This window comes from Lepidochelys olivacea (genome assembly GCF_965140295.1).
Source record: "Lepidochelys olivacea isolate rLepOli2 genome assembly, chromosome: 9".
NCBI lineage: Eukaryota > Metazoa > Chordata > Testudines > Cheloniidae > Lepidochelys > Lepidochelys olivacea.
This window is the reverse complement of record NC_140419.1, coordinates 5,402,091-5,422,258: the sequence shown is the minus strand read 5'-3', so window position 1 is coordinate 5,422,258 and position 20,168 is coordinate 5,402,091. Positions and strand designations below refer to the sequence as shown.

At 53.8% G+C, this 20,168-nt stretch overlaps 1 protein-coding gene across 4 annotated transcripts in view; it reads right to left on the bottom strand.

The window, feature by feature from the left end:
* MASP1 (MBL associated serine protease 1) overlaps window positions 1–20,168 on the bottom strand; it is a 70,526-nt gene that overhangs the window by 5,586 nt on the left and 44,772 nt on the right. For 2 of the 4 annotated variants that reach the window (XM_084638129.1, XM_084638131.1), the window contains 3 exons: window positions 6,612–6,746; window positions 1,496–1,609; window positions 796–981 (listed from right to left, as the gene is read on the bottom strand). In XM_084638129.1, coding sequence (XP_084494255.1) covers window positions 796–981; window positions 1,496–1,609; window positions 6,612–6,746 — 435 coding nt within the window. Of the gene's footprint in view, window positions 1–795; window positions 982–1,495; window positions 1,610–6,611; window positions 6,747–10,307; window positions 13,771–20,168 lie in introns of those variants that run through there. The other 2 variants (XM_084638134.1, XM_084638130.1) reach the window with 2 other exon arrangements.

Genomic DNA, 20,168 nt, shown 5'->3' with positions numbered 1-20,168 from the left:
GCTGCTCTGATATTGGCCTGAGGCACTGATCCTAGCTTGTAAGTCCCCTTTTCTGAAACTAGGTGCTGTGAAGATCACAAGCAAAGCAGGTCTTGGGAGAGAAGGCTGCCTGGGGAGATGTGAGGCTCACACACACGGCGAGCGGTTCTTGAGAGAGTCTGTGTCTGACTGTCTCAGGCAGAGGAGATGCCTGCTGGACCAGTCCTCTGTCCCCTTTGCCTAGGGGATAAAGAACACAGCAGCCAGGAGAACCAGAGAGAGAGAAAAAACTCTGGGGGTTGGATCAAAGAATCACATGGGTCAGAGCTGGGCACCTCTAGGTCATTTAGTCCGTGCTGATCCCAAGTCAAGATTGTCCCTATCACATATTTGCTAGCACTTTGTCCAGTGACTGACATGAAGGACCATCCAAACCTTCCTTGGGGAGATAATGCCATCATCCCATAACAAACTCCTCACAGCTAGGCTGGCTGTCGTGAAAATCTTTCTAGCCTTTGGATCAGTTTTGCCCAGTGGCCTCCCACTAATAGCCCCTTGAGGCATCATAAGTACTTCCTCTCCACCCTCCTTGGGGTCTCTGTCTTGCACATATCTTCTGGTTACCGTATCCACCTTGGTCTGTGTTTAGCCCGGCAGTTGGGCTTTATGGCCTGCTCGCAGTGGGAGCTGCCAGCTGATTGGCACCTCTGCAAGATCAGTCCCTGAATCTCAAGAGCTGTAGCAAGTTTTGTTGCCTGTTTCGGAGCTGGCCCAGCACTGTCCCTGGGTGGGCGAGGAGAAAGAGCCAGCTCTTGCCTTGGTGGTGTGAACCATCAGGAAAGCAAATCGGCATCACGTAGTCATTCAGCACCACCTGCTCAGACAGCTCCACCAGGCCTATGTCGTACTCAAAGGTGGCCGCCCTGTAGGAGGGGTGGATGATGATGTTCTTCGGCTGCAGCTGCTGCTCGGTGTCGTCTTGCTTTAGAGTCCGGTGTTTCCCTGTGAAGAAAGAAGGGCCAGGGAGAGGTGGCTACGTGCAGTTATGAGAGGCCATCACCCTACCCTCCCAAAGGGGCGTGAATTCCCATTAAAGTCATTTGGGGGCTTGGAGAAGCAAATAGCTCAGAGCAGGACACGTCCTAGCAAATTTGTGCCTGGCAGACATAATGTATCATCATGACACAGCTAGCTTGTGGGGCTCCCATGGCAGGGAACCCAGTCCAGCAGGAAGGGGCAGAAGGGAGCCGCAGAGAACATCAGAGACTGTATATTGAAGGGTTCCTGGAGGAAGTGGTGAGCCAGTGTGTGAACCAAGGACACACACAGCAATTTCACAGGGGAATGGCATAAAGGGTCCTGGCCTGAGTCCACTTTGCCTTTAATTACCCAGGCCATGGGATCTTGGGAGAGCACCATACCTCTGCCCGCCTGGAGGGACTTGTAGTCAGTGATCTGTCTCTGCCCCATCGCCACCCCTTGAGACAGTGTGCAGTGCTGATTGCTGGTCACTCACCCAGGATTATGCTGAATGATGAAGGGCTGACAGCATCCGAGCTGCGGAAAACTGGGTTCTCCAGTTCCAGTTCCTGGTGGAGGCAGTGAGCAGCAGTGACAATCCATTTGGTTCCTAGAACATAAAAGAGTCAGAACATCTGTCCAGCCCAGTCCCCAAGCATGGGATAGCTCACAACACCCACCCAGCCCAGTGCCCACGCACGGGATAGCTCACAACACCCACCCAGCCCAGTGCCCACGCACGGGATAGCTCACAACACCCACCCAGCCCAGTGCCCACACACGGGATAGCTCACAACACCCACCCAGCCCAGTGCCCACGCACGGGATAGCTCACAACACCCACCCAGCCCAGTCCCCAAGCATGGGATAGCTCACAACACCCACCCAGCCCAGTCCCCACGCACGGGATAGCTCACAACACCCACCCAGCCCAGTCCCCACGCACGGGATAGCTCACAACACCCACCCAGCCCAGTCCCCATGCATGGAATAGCTCACAAAACCCACCCAGCCCAGTTCCCACGCACGGGATAGCTCACAACACCCACCCAGCCCAGTGCCCACACACGGGATAGCTCACAACACCCACCCAGCCCAGTGCCCACGCACGGGATAGCTCACAACACCCACCCAGCCCAGTCCCCAAGCATGGGATAGCTCACAACACCCACCCAGCCCAGTCCCCACGCACGGGATAGCTCACAACACCCACCCAGCCCAGTCCCCACGCACGGGATAGCTCACAACACCCACCCAGCCCAGTCCCCATGCACGGGATAGCTCACAACACCCACCCAGCCCAGTGCCCACGCACGGGATAGCTCACAACACCCACCCAGCCCAGTGCCCACGCACGGGATAGCTCACAACACCCACCCAGCCCAGTCCCCAAGCATGGGATAGCTCACAACACCCACCCAGCCCAGTGCCCACGCACGGGATAGCTCACAACACCCACCCAGCCCAGTGCCCACACACGGGATAGCTCACAACACCCACCCAGCCCAGTGCCCACGCACGGGATAGCTCACAACACCCACCCAGCCCAGTGCCCACGCACGGGATAGCTCACAACACCCACCCAGCCCAGTCCCCAAGCATGGGATAGCTCACAACACCCACCCAGCCCAGTCCCCATGCATGGAATAGCTCACAAAACCCACCCAGCCCAGTTCCCACGCACGGGATAGCTCACAACACCCACCCAGCCCAGTGCCCACACACGGGATAGCTCACAACACCCACCCAGCCCAGTGCCCACACACGGGATAGCTCACAACACCCACCCAGCCCAGTCCCCATGCATGGGATAGCTCACAACACCCACCCAGCCCAGTCCCCACGCACGGGATAGCTCACAACACCCACCCAGCCCAGTCCCCACGCACGGGATAGCTCACAACACCCACCCAGCCCAGTCCCCATGCATGGAATAGCTCACAAAACCCACCCAGCCCAGTTCCCACGCACGGGATAGCTCACAACACCCACCCAGCCCAGTGCCCACACACGGGATAGCTCACAACACCCACCCAGCCCAGTTCCCACGCACGAGATAGCTCACAACACCCACCCAGCCCAGTCCCCATGCACGGGATAGCTCACAACACCCACCCAGCCCAGTGCCCACACATGGGATAGCTCACAACACCCACCCAGCCCAGTCCTCACGCACGGGATAGCTCACAACACCCACCCAGCCCAGTCCCCATGCACGGGATAGCTCACAACACCCACCCAGCCCAGTGCCCACACACGGGATAGCTCACAACACCCACCCAGCCCAGTCCTCATGCACGGGATAGCTCACAACACCCACCCAGCCCAGTCCCCATGCACGGGATAGCTCACAACACCCACCCAGCCCAGTGCCCACGCACGGGATAGCTCACAACACCCACCCAGCCCAGTCCCCACGCACGGGATAGCTCACAACACCCACCCAGCCCAGTCCCCACGCACGGAATAGCTCACAACACCCACCCAGCCCAGTCCCCACGCACGGGATAGCTCACAACACCCACCCAGCCTAGTCCCCATGCACGGGATAGCTCACAACACCCACCCAGCCTAGTCCCCACGCACGGGATAGCTCACAACACCCACCCAGCCTAGTCCCCACGCACGGGATAGCTCACAACACCCACCCAGCCTAGTCCCCACGCACGGGATAGCTCACAACACCCACCCAGCCCAGTCCCCACGCACGGGATAGCTCACAACACCCACCCAGCCCAGTGCTCACGCACGGGATAGCTCACAACACCCACCCAGCCCAGTCCCCACGCACGGGATAGCTCACAACACCCACCCAGCCTAGTCCCCATGCACGGGATAGCTCACAACACCCACCCAGCCCAGTCCCCACGCACGGGATAGCTCACAACACCCACCCAGCCCAGTGCTCACGCACGGGATAGCTCACAACACCCACCCAGCCCAGTCCCCATGCACGGGATAGCTCACAACACCCACCCAGCCCAGTTCCCACCAGTGTTCCCTCTATTTATGACAGGCCGTCTGCGCAAAAAATTTCTTCTGTGCAAATTTTTGTGCACGCGGTGTTTCGCCGTGCATGCAGGGTTTAGGATCTGTGTGTGCGCCCACACGCACAGCTTAGAGGGAACAGCGGTTCCCACCCACAGGATAGCTCACCACACCCGTCCAGCCCAGTGCCCACGCATGGGATCGTTCACAACACCCAACCTCCTCTCTAACAATAACCCTGCTTATAATGTACACGGCACCTTTTATCTAAGGGTCTGCAGGCCCTTTACACAGATCAGTTACATCTCTCAACACCTCTGCTCCATAGGGAGCACCATGCTGAGAAAACACTGGATGTCCTCCAGGCCATCGGCTGCTTTCAAAAGGTTTCTTGGTCCCCAGGGCTGGGCGGTTATGGCGTCTGAACTCCTTCCACTGGGGCGGGGGTGGTCATTCACACCTGTACGTGGGGTCTGCACTAGGGCCAGGCACCGCTTACGTCCAAATGGGACCAAGAAACCATGTGCTGGACTCTTGGTTGAACTGGGGCTCATGTGGGAGGTAGACCTCGTGCTGAATTTCACCCCATGTCCAGAGGGGCTGCTCCACAGTCCTGGGGCCCGGGGCTGAGCACAAGAGAGACGCCGCCAAAGCCCACTGACCCTAAGGGGAGTCCCAGCTCTCAGGGCCTTTCAGGAGGGGAGCCCTGAGACCCACTACTGGCTGGTCAAAAGAAACCGATGGCAAGAAGGTGGCCAAAGAGCCACTGATCCATCAATACAACCCAGGAGTCATCGTTGCCCAGCAGGAGGCTCTCTCCTGTGCCCCACCGCGGTACCCACCAAACCCAGCCACCCCGCTCCTGTCGGTATTTCGTAGGGGGATGGTGAGTTCCTTGAGTCTTTGCAAGGAAACCAGCTGGCAGCACTATGTCATTGTGCTCCCCCACCACTGGGGACAGAGCCCACGCGTGAGCTCCAGGCAGGGTAAGCAGGAGGCCGAGATTTCTGCACAGAGGGGCTCAGTCCCCCTCCATGCGCAGGCCTTGGCATGCAAGAGCGCAAGGTCTGCACAGGGACTAGACATAGCGGACGTGGTTCGACACTTGGGCCTCCGCATGCTAATGCGGCTCGGAGGTGCTCATTCCCCTCCTAGGCCTCCCCACTTTCAGGCGGTAGGAGTGATTGTGCTACGCAGGATTGGGCTCAGCAGCATAGGTTTAAAGCAGAGCATATCTTTACTTAAAAAGTAGCATTTTTTTTACACAGCGCACAGTCAACCTGTGGAACTCCTTGCCAGAGGATGTTGTGAAGGCCAAGACTATAACAGGGTTCAAAAAAGAACTTGGTAAGTTCATGGAGGATAGGTCCATCAATGGCTATTGGCCAGAATGGGCAGGGATGGTGTCCCTAGCCTCTGTTTGCCAGAGGCTGGGAATGGGTGACAGGGGATGGATCACTTGATGATTCCCTGTTCTGTTCAGTCTTGCTTGGGCACCTGGCATTGGCCATTGTCGGAGGACAGGATACTGGGCTAGATGGACCTTTGGTCTGACCCAGTATGGCCGTTCTTATGTTCTTATGTCTCCTTTATAGCCAATTCCCCCAGCAGTGTGTGTGATCAGATACCAGGGGCATGGCTCGCTTAACAGTACTCTTGCCTAGTGGGCCAGTCACTGGTGGGTTCATGTCTTATGTGTGGACTCCAAACCACCCCCGTTTCTGATCCAGGGCAGCACGAGGGGGTCCCAGAGATGCCTTTTTGGAATAAGGTATTAAATTGTCCCTTCTGCTGGCTGTCTGGTTGGAAGTTAAAGTCGTGTTTCACCCACAGGAAAAAATTTGTGGGTGCTTAGCACCCACTGGCAGCCAGCTCCCCCTTTTGCCTTCCCAGCGCCTCCCGCCCACTTGCTGCCACACCGCTCAGAACCTCCCCACGCCTCCCCGCCTCCCAGCACCTATCGTCCGGCGTGATCAGCTGTTTCCTGGCGTGCTGGAGGCTCTGGGAGGGAGGGGGAGGAGTGGGGATGGGGCACCCCGGGGGGAGGGGGCGGAACTGGGTGGGAAAGAGGCGGGGCAGGGGCAGGGCAGGGCAGGAAGGGATGGGGCAGGATGGGGGCTGGGGGAAGGGATGGGGTGGGGATGTGGTCTGGCGCGGAGCGGGGGAGGGAAGAGGTGGGATGGGGGCGGGGGCTTGGGGGAAGGGGTCGGGTGGGAGCAGGGCCTGGGGTGGAGTGGGGGGTTGAGCACCCCCCGGGGCCTGGAGGAAGCCGGCGTCTATGTCGTGTTTGAAGAGATCAGGGGAGAACCCTTGTGTCTGAGCTGAATTTTCTTCTCCTGGTAAAACAAACTCCACTCTTCAAGGCTGCATGGGGTCTATTGCACATATTGATGGCTTCATAGCCTTCCACGGACACTGAGCAGTCAGTGTCTAACTCATGCAATGCACTCCAGGGTCTCTGGATAGCATTGTGTCAAACCAGATGTGATTCTACTCTGTGCCATACGAATCGCCAGTCAACCAGGGCTTGCTCATTTTCCTCTGAATTCTTCGAGCTGTTGAATCAGAGCGTTATCGCTCCAGTCATCAGCCCAGATGACGCCGAGTACCAAAGAGATTCTTACCTAGCAGAGAGCCTCCGCAGAAGGGCTGCGATCCCCTATACAGCATGGCGATCCACGGAGATACTCCCCGCTGGGCATAGCGTCCGTTGGAAATCCGAGCCAGCAAACTCCTGGAAAACTTTGGCTTCCCACACACTGAAACCGCAAGGAGTAAGGTCAGACGCAAGAGAGACATATGTGAAACCCCACCTGAGAAACCGAGTTTTCTAGCATAGATGGAAGCAAATCCCCAGATCAGTTGTTTACACTGGTTTTATTGGGAATTTGAGTAAAACCGGAGTAAAGATTGCGTCAGGACCCCAGGATTCGGCTTAGTCAGATGTTACTACAAGACATCAACAAGAAATCATCTCCTGTTGAATTCTAAACAGTTCCCAAGACCCCTTCCCCCTCAGTTCACCTCCCCCGCATCTGATGTCATTTCTCTAAATATATCCAGCGTAAGTGTGATGGAGTTACCTAAGAGTTACTGGATTATCACAGAGCAAAATAAGGCCCCTTGGCATCCCTGAGACGCAACCAATGGGGACCCCAGGCCTCCAGAGAGAAAAGGCTCATGGAGCAACTCACTTTGCAGCCCGTATTCCATAGATTTGGGTTTTTTTTAAAATGTAGCTGCCCTTTGGGACAAGTCCTGAGTCCCTTGGCTGGGTTCTGATGCAGGCACGTTGCCAAGGAAGCCAATGGCAGTAGGCGGTGAGAGTTCCAGAGGTGACCGAGTGACTTAGAAGCACAAATAACACTGAAAGTCAAGGGGACTTACACTCGTAAATCATTCAAAGTTTGTCTTACATGTTGTACACCAGGGGCTGTGGGACCCGGGCTTGTGGTCTCGGTGTTTCCAAGACTGTGCCGGAGTGTCCATGCTGCACTGGAGACCTGGGTTTACAATGGCCGTACCTGGGTCTCACAGCCATGCTAACGTGTCTCTATTGCACCATGCAGACCTTCTGCCTCAGGCCTGCAGCTCAGCCTACGTCCGCCCTGCAGCATGACCAGCCGAGGACCAGAGTCATGGCATGACTCGGGTTCTGACCCACCCCGCAGCTGGATCTAGGGCCTCGCTCCTGTGTGCTCGTTGACCTGAATCAGGCTGATTTGAGTGTGGACAGAGGAGCGGCTTGGGCTCAAACCAGAGGCCAGGCAGGACTTAGTGCGCAGTTTAGATACTCTGGAAAATCCCCCCTCGAATGAGCAAAACTGAGACAGGACTTTAGGATCTGGCCCTCTTAAAAAAGCTCTTGAGTAGCTCTTGAAAGTCTTGGAGTCACTGTGGAGAGTTCTCTGAAAACATCCACTCCGTGTGCAGCGGCCGTCAAAAAAGCAAACAGAATGCTGGGAATCATTAAGAAAGGGATAGGTAATAAGACAGAAAATATCATGTTGCCTCTAGATAAATCCATGGTACGCCCACACCTTGAATACTGCGTGCAGATGTGGCCGCCCCATCTCAAAAAAGGTATATTGCAATTGGAAAAGGGTCAGAAAAGGGCAACAACAATGATTAGGAGTATGGAAAAGCTTCCGTATGAGGCGAGATTAATAAGACTGCGACTTTTTAGCTTGGAAAAGAGATGATAAGGGGGGGATATGATAGAGGTCTATAAAATCATGACTGGTGTGGAGAAAGTAAATAAGGAAGTGTTGTTTACTCCTTCTCATAACACAAGAACTAGGGGTCATCCAATGAAATTAACAGGCAGCAGGTTTAAAACAAGCAAAAGGAAGTATTTCTTCACACAATGCCCAGTCAACCTGTGGAACTCTTTGCCAGAAGATGTTGTGAAGGCCAAGACCATAACAGGGTTCAAAAAATAATTAGATAAATTTATGGAGGATAGGTCCATCAATGGCTGTTCGCCAGGCTGGGTAGGGATGGTGTCCCTAGCCTCTGTTTGCCAGAGGCTGGGAATGGGCGACAGGGGATGGATCACTTGCTTATTACCTGTTCTGTTCATTCCCTCTGGGGCACCTGGCCCTGGCCACTGTAGGAAGACAGGACACTGGGTTGGATGGACTTTTGTCTGACCCAGTGTGGCCGTTCTTATGTTCTTATAGCCTAGCCCATGCAGCGTCGCACTGATCATAAATCCTGTATGTGCATGATCCATGGTCTCCCATGGTATGACTCTGAAGCATGTAAGTTAGTCTTTCTAAAGGAAGGTGTTGTTCACTGGCAATGATGGGATGGGACTCAAAGGCCTGTGTAGTGGGGTAGTCACCCCGCTCCGCCCCTGAAAGGGTTAAAAGCCAGCCCTTGGAGCGGGCTGGGACTGAAAGCCAAAAAGGAAAGGCTGAGAGGTGGCCAATCAGGGCCAGGCCGGGCCCTATAAAAGAGCTGCAGGGCCAGAAGGCACTTAGTCTCTCTCTAGCTTTGGAGTGAGAAGAAGCTGGCTGCCTGGGAGCACAGGGTACCTGAAGCAGACCAGTGCTAGGGAAGGGCAAGAGGAGCTGGGGAGCTCCAGCCTGGCAACTCCCCAGGCTGAGGCCTTGTTAAAGGCCTAAGGAGGTACTGGGGCTGCAGAGATACAGCCTGGGGAAAAGCAGAGGCAGCTGGTCCAACCCCCTTGCCAATGATGAGTGACCATTACAGACTGCAGTCTGCCCCAGGGAAAGGGGGCTAGATGATGACTGGCAGTAGCCACTGAGGTAAGGTGGGCCTAAGGGGAGGGGGTTCCCCTGGGAGGGGAGACCCAGAGTGTGGGGGTGCTGCTGTGGGGCAGCACTCCTAGGAACGGGCACCAGGGTCTGGGAGGGATACGGGGAGCCAGTGGCAGGCAAGACACTGGCCAGCAGGAGGCGCTCCGAGACTGGAAAGAGCTAATTCCTGGACTGACCAGCAGGAGGCGCCGTAGCGGTGAGTGCTCGATCTGCTACAGCCTGGCACTGGGGGGGCAGGAGGGGTGAACTGCACTCAAAGAATGAGCCATGCTGGAAGATGGACCAGCACTCCAAGAGCTAGGACTGGGGTGGTGGATTGGCACGGTGCATGCCAGCAGCTGGGGATGGGTCGGTGTGGCATGAAAAGCTGTCAGACCACTTAGAAACTTTGAAAGCAGCCTTTTAGTTAGCCCCAGGTTTGATACTCTATAGTCCCTCTCTCTCCTTTATTAGAAGGATGTTTGCATGAAGGTATTTGCTTGTTTCATATGCATTCCTCTGCTCCTTCCTCTCTGCCCGAAGACACCTCAAAGATGGTCTCGATGCAGAGGAGCGCGTTCCCTGTTTTGCAGTCCTCAGCAAGGAGAGGACACTTGGTCATTGGTAGGTTGAATCCCACTGATGCACACAGGGCTAAACTGATCATGGGTCAGGAAGGAATTCCCCACCCAGGGGCACGCTGGCAGGACCCAGGAGTGATGTTTCGCTTCTCTTTGGGAGCAGGGATTGTCTGCTGGGATCAAATAGGTGTATCCACATATGGCTAGTTGCCCGTGGCCCCAGGGGTTGGACGTTGGTAAGCCTCACCCTTCCCATTATTCCCTGTGCTTTGGCGCATTATTTTTGTGATTGGATTAAGAAGAGGAGAAAGCTCGTGGCTCAAGTGCATTGGGAGGGGATGCACATCAAGAAGAAGCCCTGAGGTTGTGGAAGTGGGAGGAGCACAACACTGCAGGGTGAATGCAGGTTGCAGGCCCATGAACTTCACTCAGGCGGCAGTCTCCTGGTTAGAACAGTGGATTGCCAGGACACGTGCTTTGTTCATACCAGGGCTTTATTTCCTTCCTGGTAAGAATGATACAGACAGTCCATACGCAGCGTTCGACAGCTGACAGAATAGAGTACAAAAAATATAATATCTTCTAACTACGTGGCGTAGTCGGGATTACAGGCTGTAGCATGTGTGTACCACAGACATGTTCCTTTGGTCTCCGGAGGATCTCGCTCCTCTTGCTGCTATCTGCATTGCTTAAATGATTGTGGGTCAAAGCCTGAGGGTCTAGTTCAGTGTTTGCTCACCCCATACCCAGGTAAAACTCCCCAGGTCTGAGTAAAAACAAGCCAGAATAGTAAGGTTCGGCCCAACAGAAGCTATATGCAGGTATCCATCAGAGAGCAGCTACCCTTCCGTGTTTTACTAACCGGCATCGCTATGTGAGTGTACATGGGGGCTCACAAGTACACAGAGGAGAGAGTTTAAACACCTGGAGAGCTAGACATGCACAGAGTGTGGTTTTTTTGGTTTGTAAGAGCCGCTTTCGCTGAAATGCTTTTGCTGTAAATAAACACTTTGCTTTAAGGAGGCATCTGGTCACTGGGTACCACCGTCACGCTCCATTGCAGGAGCTGAACGTAATGGGACTGTAGTCCCGACCCAGTTTGAGAGAGGGAGAATCGCGTGATTCCACCCTACGCCAGCTGACGACTCGAGGCTTGAGGCTCAGGATGGGGGAGGCACTCAGAGACCAGGAGGGGTCAGCAGTGCCATTTGCCCAGTAGCTGTGACATGCACCACACCCAGAAACAAGTCTCCAGTGAACCTGGGGTTGACTTCTGCCCAAATCTGAGTCAGTTTTTGGAGTCATGCTGAAGGTATCCAAACTCAGGAGTTTTATGTGGCTTCAATGTGCAACCAAGGGAAACATGGGAGATTTGGCTTTGGGAACCCTCCAACTCAACGCAGAACTCACATGGGGCATACCCCACTGGAAATGAAGTGCAAGGAAAGGATTGCAAATGCCTGCCAAGCCACACAGCCCTGGAAGAGAGGGAAGACTCTATTGCAGTGCGCGTGCGTCTAGCATGGAAACTCCTTTGCCTGGCTTTATTCTGCTTTATACTCTGCCCATCTCGCTCTCAGAACAAGCTGGGTTTGCTAGCAAGAGGGATTCGTCCTCTCACCAGGCATTGATAGTGTTAAGCTCCAACGCACACGCTGCAAGTCACAGCATCACACGCTCAGCGCGGACAGTGGGGCCCACTGGACTCTAGAACAGGGAAAGGGTCATGCGTAGTAAGTGCCATGAAATGCACCCGGACTCTCCCCATCTGGGATGAAGCTCAGGCCATTGCTTGGCAGTCTGCGCTTTGTAGGGGGAAGACGGAAAAGCCTGGGTGTAGTGCAGTGCAGAAGTCTTTCAATCACTGAACCTGTGTGCTGTGCTTATAGGCTTCTCATGCCACAGGTGTAGTGGGCATAGCCTCATCATCGCTAAAGAACTGATGCTATCCTAGGAAAGGGAGCAAGGAAACCTCCACCCAGACCCCAGCCTAGAGCACCAATGGAAGGGAGCAGGATGGATTTCACGCCCTTTGCTCCTGTGCGTCCACACTGAAAAGCCAGCTCCGAGTTTAGCAGCTGTGGCATCTCAGCGCAGAGAAGATGGAGGCGGAAACAGCAGGGAAAGCATGCACCGGGTGGGCTCGATTTGGAGCTGATGGTGAACATCAATCCAGGGGGTTGCTGAAGTCAGTGGAGTGACTCTGGATCTACACTAGTGTAAACGATATCAGGATCTGGCCTCAGAGGACAGAGCTGGGATATCTTGTTTCACTCTGAATTCTGGTCAGTGACCCCCGCCCCCAAATGCATGTCAGTTAAGGGCAGATTCTGGTGCCTTGACCTAGCCAGAAGCCCTGGTGGAACCATGGCCTTTATTCTGGACTGATGTTAGGACACCACTGACCGCCTGGTGCTGAAGGGAGCTTGGTTTGAAGATAAAGCAGGATAAAGAGATCAGCAAGAACCCCCTCCCCTCCCCTGTTATCGCTATCAAGGAGGTGAGCTCTGTGTCTGGAGTCAGGGTGAGGGGCTTTGTGGGCCCTGTGTCACTTCAGCTGGGCTTTCCTGCCTCTCCCCGCCCCGGGGGAATTTCAGAAGTGGGTGTAGTGCTGGTGGAATGTGCTGGCTTGACAGCCCTGGGTGCTGATGGCCTCTCTGCACAGTGCGGGGTGCGGGTCAGGCAGCGGCAGGGCACGGCTTCCCCCGTGAGGGTACGTCAACCCTGACCTGAAGGAACCATCCCTCAGCAAGCGTGAGGGTGCAGGTCAGTCTCCACAGCCCCACCCAATCCTTGGCCCCTCTGCGCAGATGCCGGCACAGGGGCCAGGTAGCCGCGGAGGTATCTTCTGGGTGACGTGGATGCCTGTCCTGCTAAGGAACCTGGCTGAGGTCCACCAGCTCACATCCCATGAGCCGCTGAGCGGACGTTTCCTACGACCGCACATGAAGGAACGTGATGCCAAGCAAACCTCGTGAAATAAGGCTGTAGGGGACTGAGTGTTGCAGAAGACCAGAGTCGTGCCTGCTGGCTGGGGCGAGCTCATCTCTTCAGCTCAGGATCCAGGAATGTCCACCTGTGTGAGGATCCCATCTTCTCCCCCACCCAGTCCACGTAGTTAGACACTTTGGTGTACACCCCGTACACTTGCTTGCTTCCGCACTCTTCTGGCCCACCCCACGAGACCAGGCCTTGGGCCACCCACCTCTGGGTCCTGGGGTCCTGAATGACGAAGGCTCCTCCGCTGTCTCCCAGGCAGGTGTCCTTCCCCCCTTCATAATAGCCAGCACAGAACATATTCTCGGTCACGCTGTAGTTGCCCGAGCGGGACTCGTAGCTGGTCTTGCACTCGGCATGCAGTACCACCGGCAGCTTGACGTACTGCAGGATGTCGGACAGCGTCCTCATCCCCGAGCTGATGATCTCGTCCACGGTGATGTTGGGGTTGGAGATGCCCCAGCCAGCCACCAGGCCCAAGGTGTTGGGGTGAGGCCCTTCCAGCTCGTGCTCAAACTGGGGCAGGCAGACTGGCATTACATAGGCATCCATGGTCACCTTCTCCTTCAGCTTGACCAGGGCGATGTCATGGTTGTAGTTCTGGATGTCAAATCCCCCGTGCAGGATGATCTCCTCCACCGTCCGGTTGATGGCATCCTTCTTGTTCCTCACGTCATGTAGGCCCAGGTAGACTGTGACGTGTTCCTTGGACACTGGGATGATGGTGTTGTCCCGGCGCTGGGAGCGGAGGACGTGAGCCGCCGTTAGCACCCAGGAGTCAGAGAGGAGGGCCCCGCTGCCAAACCACTTGTCGTTGGGGACCCTGGACGTGTCCTCCACTACGATCAGGGCCTGCCAAGGGAAGAAGCCGGGCTCTGCGTTCCGCCCTCCAATGATGCGCTTGATTATCCCAGGGAGAGGGCGAACTGGCTGGCCACACACTGGTGAGAGAAAGGACAGGACAGTTAATCTAACGGGGCAAGCACTTCCACAGGAAACAGCAGAAAGGCGATTCTCCAGTAGATTATGCCAGTTTGGATTGGTCTCTTAAGAACCAAATACTCTTATTTCTGTCCCCAGGGGCCAATCCTTGTTCTCGTGGACATCTGTGCTGGAAAAGACCCAACCCCGTCTGCCTCTGCAGGTTTGGTTCCTACAATATATACACCAGGGCATGGAGCAGGCTGATCTTTAAATGACGTGGGCACCCCAATTCCATGTCCTGAATGGGCCTTCTCTGTTATGTCTGGAAAATGGGTACATACATTTTTCTACCTTCTTTGAGTCCCTAAAGATAGTCACTCGCTCCATAGCTTGGTGGAATTGCTTGGGCTGGGAGGGACCCCCTAATGGAGTACCATGATCCATTACTCTAGTGTTGTGGCAGGGGTGGTGGTGATAACCATAATTGCTTAGCCTTATTATGCTCCTGTTAATGTCAGTCAGGGCCTATATGGGCTGCCCCAGAGTCTGCTGAAGACGCTGGGTCTGCCCATTGATTTCAATGGGCTTTGGAGTTAGGGCCAGATTACTTCCATCACTAGGTCTGAGCAGTCCAGTAGACAGGGCACTGGAATGTGCCTCAGGAGACCTGGGTTCTAGTCCTACCTCTACCATTGATCTCCTGGGCAAGTCGCTTTGTGCCTCAGTTTCACCTCCCCCTATTTTTCTGTCTTCACTATTTAGACAGTGAATTGGTGGCAGAGCCAGAATTAGAACCAGGTCTTCTGCCTATGTCCTTCCTCTAGGTCATCCTGCTTTCCCTTGGTGACCTCGGTCCTGTGTCATTGATGTATTTAATTAAATGAATTACCAATGCATGTGTTTCCTCTTGGATTTCTGATCACACATTGCCTTTCTACAGCACATCCTTCCTACAATGTGCCATATTATCAGCATTACTTAGGCAGAAAAGATAGGCCCATGGCATAATCTACCAGCAATGATGCATGCTGCCTAGCACCATCCATCATTGCATCTTTTGAAGCCCAGAATACCTTCATGGGGAAGGGGAAGGGGGGGGGGGAGAGTTTGAACTCTCTCCGTCCCCCCCCCCCCCAACACACACACTGAAACAAGGCTGCAAGGGTCCCACTGCCAGTGCACCTCGCCCAGAATTGGAAGATCTTCAGTTCTAGCCTAGGCTGGCAACGAAACAGAACAAAAACAAGTTGCACCATCCACACCCCACCCAGGAGCTGGGATGGAGGGATCCATGGAACTTGACCCCACCCCTGATTTTTCCATCAGCGTGCTGTGCAAGTCGAGCTGGAATTCAATGCCTGTGTAGATGAAGTTGAATTGATCCCAAGACCCATGGTTCAGTTAATGGGATGGACTCCCTTATACCCAGTATCCTTTCTTCTGCCCCCATCATAGACTTGTGGCCATCTTCTCTCCCCGCAAGAGACATCACTGCTTTTCTTGCAGCTCTCAAAAGAAAAGCATTAGGTTTCCTAATGCACTTTGTATATTACTGGGCTGATGCTGGAAGCACCTCAGAAACCGGGAGCTGAGCCCTATCTCTCTGGCACCAGTTCTGCACTGATGTAACTCAGCTGATTTTGAAGAAGTTAGGCTCTGATCCAGCTAAGCCTGTGTGTAACCTTAAGTGTGCAAGGAGTCCGTTGACTTGAATCAGGCCTTGCTCCTGTGTCACTGAGAACAGCATCAGGCCTCAAGTCTTTATCAGTGGTCCATGTAGGTGGGTGTCATCCCACTTACGCTAAGGCCCCAAAATACCAGGCCCGGGTTACATGTCTTACGTGTTCTAGATCTGCAGGGCTGACCCTTGTGTTTCAGTGACAAACTGGGTCGCAATTTAAATGGCCATTCAAAACCAATGCTTTAATCAATGCTATTAACAAGACAGGTGCAAACTGATGCTAAATAAAGACCTGATCCAGCAAAATAAAAGAGAGAAATAATAAATATTAACAACAAGAGGCCCAAGGTTTGCTGATCTAGTGGATGGATGGGGGGAAATAATAGATATGATATATCTTGACTTAAGTGAAACTATAGTAAGGCTTTTGACACAGTCCCAGATGACATTCTCATAGGCAAACTAGGGCGATGTGGTCTAGATGGATGTCCAAGTGGCTGAAAGACCATGCCCAATGGTTCACCCTCAGACTGGGAGGACATACCTAGTGGAGTCCTGCAGGGGTCAGTCCTGGGTCTGGTCAATTGGCGTTGGTCAATATTTTCATTAGTGACTTGGATAGTGGAATGGAGAGTGTGACTTTAAAATCTGCAGATGACACCAAGCTTGGGAGGGGTTGCAAGCACTTTGGAGGCCAGGATCAGACTTTAAAATGACCGTGACAAATTGGAGAATTGGTCCAAAACCAGCCAAATGAAATCCAGTAAAGCAGAGTGCTACACTTAGAAAGGAAAACTCAAAGGCGCAACTACAAAACAGGGAATAACTGGCTAGGTGGTAGCACTATGGAAAAGGATATGGGGTACTATAGTGGATCACACACGGACGGAGTCTCCAATGGGATGCAATCGCGAAAAGGGCTAAGGTCATTCTGGGGGGTATTAACAGGAGTGTAATTTGTCCCGCTCTATGCGGCACTGGTGAGGCCTCCATTGCAGGACTGCGTCCAGTTCTGGGCGCCACCCTTTAGAAAAGATGTGGACAAATTGGAGAGAGTCCAGAGGAGAGCAACAAATATGAGAAAGGGTTTAGAAACCCTGACCTGTGAGGGAAGGTTAAAAAAATGGGGCATGTTTAGTGTTGAGAAAAGACTGAGGCGGGACCTGATCACAGTCTCCAAATAAGCGAAGGGCTGGTCTGAAGAGGACGGGATCAATGGTTCTCCCTGGCCACTGAAGGCAAGACCAGAAGTACTGGGCTTAATCTGCAGCAAGGGAGATGTAGGTGAGATATTAGGAAAAGCTTTCTAACTCTAAGGGCAGTGAAGCTCTGGAACAGGCTTCTAAGGGAGGTTGTGGAATCCCCGTCAGTGGAGGATTTTAAGAACAGGTGGGACCAACACCTGCTGGGGTTGGTGAAGGTTTACACGGTCCTGTCTCTGGACTAGCCGACCTCTCGAGGTCCCTTCCAGCATCACATGTCTGATTCTGCGGAAGCCTGACGTTCTTGTGCAATTTCGACTCCATCCTCGCTCATGTGCCACCCCCATCCAGCCACTTCCTGCTCTCCGGGAAGCCGGTGGAGCCGTAGACTTGCAGGAGCGTAGCTGAACTCTAGCTCTCTCTTAGTGCACCCACTTCGGGTGGAAATGTTCTCACCGCTGGCTCAGCTCCTTGTCCCGAGGTCTGTTCGATACAAGGGTCCTTTAAGAAAACCCGGCTGCTAGGTCGGCTCTCTCCAGAGCACGGTGTCTGGAAGGTACACAGTGTTCTGATGCATCTAGCACAGCTGTCTTCCCTTAATGACTCCCCTGGCAGTTATTCCTCTCCAGCCCCCACCACTTTTTTGGCTACCAAACAACCTTCCCCTTTGCCAGGCTCATGCAAGCAAATCGGTTTGGCTGCCAAGCGGCACAGTCTTGGCTTTAAGAGCTTGATCCATAGCCCACTGTAGTCAATAGGCCCCAAATCAGTCTGCCAAGAGCCCTAATAGGCTACTCACAGGCCTGTGAATTATCTCCTTAACTGTTTATTTCACGCAGTTTGGGAAGGAAAGATGCCCGCTAGAGGAAGACAGTTGGCAATTCGATTTCTAGCCAGGCATTCCGAGGGAGGCTGGCGTGGAGTGGGGCTGAGTGGAGAAGATAAAGGAAAGCAACAGGACAGATCGCTGCGGTTCTGTCTGGTGCCTGGGAAAGTGGGTCACAGAGCAAGCCAGTGACAGATTCAGACACTCACAGACTTCAGTGAGGGGGGCCACATAAGTAGATGATTAGGTTGATTCACGGCTCACAGCCACATGCTCAATCCAGTAGACTGCTCTGCCTCTTTGGGAGAGGGCCCCAGCAATTAAGGAAGCACAATAACGCTGAGCCCCATAATACGGAGCAGGGACGGGAACAGCTTCATTCCTCTGTGCTGCCGATTTTGTTACACCAGCGTGACACGGTTGTGTCTGAAATCTAGCACTGGGGAAAGCTTGACTTGAAAAGATGAAACCTCCCGGAAATATGTACGTGTAGGTATGTATCTACAGCTACATCTGTCCATGCATGTGTTTGTGCGGGTACATGTATATGCACGCGTGTACATGTATGTGTGTGTGTAAGTGTACATGCATGTGTTTGTGTGGGTACGTGTATACGCACGTGTGTGTGTATGCATGGTACGAGCATGTGCACGCGTGTGTACATTTACTTGTGTGTGTTTAGGTTCCCTGCCACGTCAAATACTGTCAGGAATATAAAACGCACCTAGCCAAACGTTTCCTGTATCCCAGCTGTCAGGCTGCCGGGAAGCTGCCTTTCCTCCTAAGGCGATGGGATGCGTTTAGAGGAAGCTCTTCTAGCCAAATATTGATTCTAATAAAAATACGTAAGAGACACGGAAAGCCCTGGACGTGCTCTTGCTATCGGCAGTTAGGGGGTGCAGAGCAGGGGCTGAGAATGGGGTTTAGTTGTGGTGGGCAACTGGCTTGAGCCAAAGGGGGAGAGGAATCTAACCACAGCTGAACTGCCGCAGATATTTGGACAGCTTTCTCCCCGCTGTCATGCTTCATTACCCCCGAGTCTCTGTGCGCTGCTGGCTGCCCTCGGGGATCAGAAGCTGGAACACTGGAAGCGGCGCACAAAGGCTGCCTGTATTGATTCCCTAGCCCAACAGAAGCACCAAGGACTCCAGTCCAAATGTTTGTTACCATAGGCTCCCAGTCGTGTTATCTGGAGCCGGAGCACAATGGAGGGGGGCAAGGAGCAGCCAGAAAAGAGGAGGTTGCCATAGTCACAGCTTAGGGGGTTCTCACACCATCCTTTGGAGCATCTGGTATGGCCACTGGTAGAAACAGTTTACTGGACTAGATGGGCCACAGGGCTGGCAATTCCCGTGTCCTCGGGCGTGGTTAAGAGAGAATAAATATGGAGCCACAATATCATTTATTCTCTGGCTTGGCCCCAACCCTGCAATCAAATCCATGCACCCCTCCAGAGATCTGTTCATGCAGATCCAAGTGCAGGATTGGGGTCCATAATTGTACTTAAAACACACACACACACACACACACACACAGAGTAATCAATCCTCTTCACTCTCCATTGGCCCTGAAACCCTTGAACATTCGGGGGGGTAGGGGGGTGCACACGTTCTGGCTAATTTTATCCTTTTCCATTTAACAATGTAAAAAGAAAATAAGTTTTATGAATGGGGCTGAAATTAACACGGTTGTGTTTGTTTCGCCAGGAGACTGTGGAGCATAGCTCAGGGAGAGGAATGGCAATAGGACACCAGGCTCCATTTTCACCTCTAGGTCACAGGTCGGACCCTGGCTCAGCTGGTAGTGGGCAAAGTGAAGTCACCACCATCTGGCTGCGTTCCAGGATCTGAGGGATCCAAACATCCCAGGCAATGGTGGGTTCCAAATCCAGATGCCAAACCTCGCTTTGCAGCTTGGGCGCTCTCTCTGGATTGACCGGGTATGGTGTGTCGTTGAAACGTACTACACCTGGACTCTCTTGGTTAGGTGTGGTTTGCCAGCAAAGTCCCATGGTATTATGTCGAGCCCTCCCCGACAAGGGGAGGTTGCAAACACTTTGAACAGGGGTATGTGGCTGCAATGGTCAGTTTCAGTGAATAACTGTGAATAACTTGGCCTTGAAATTCGCTGTCCACAAACACTCCTGCCAGCGCATCCCGACCCCACAAAGGCTCTTGGGATAAGACTGCTGAAGGTGTGTGGGATTCTTGAACGAGTCCCAGCAAATATTCCCAGAAACCATGTGCTGGGATTTGCCCAGCTCCAGGTCAGATCTAGGTGCATTGTGAGGAGAGGGAAAGGCGGGGAGGGTGTTTCTAAAGGGCAGACCGCTCTGCCCAGTGCTGCATCTGCTGTGAGCAGAGGGGAACGTTTCCCTTTTTCATGTCCACTGAGAGGTATCATTGCTGGCCTGTGGGGTCCCAGGAGATAGCAGCATGCACCATAGTGGGGGCATGTAAGGCAGGGCACGTTTGGCTGGAGTGTAACTGCAGCAAGCGGTATGCTTGCCAGAGACGAGCGAGCAGTGTGTGCAGATCAGAGGGAGGGCAGGAGTCGGGGTTCTCTCTTTTTCAAAGACAAAGCCGGCCAGTGAGCTGGAGAAAGAGTGAAGGTGGGAGAGGAACAGATACGGGCCTTTCCTCACCCATGAGCCAGCGGAGGTTTTGCTTCCTCTCTCTCTGGCTCAGACTCTAGGCTCTAATTGTT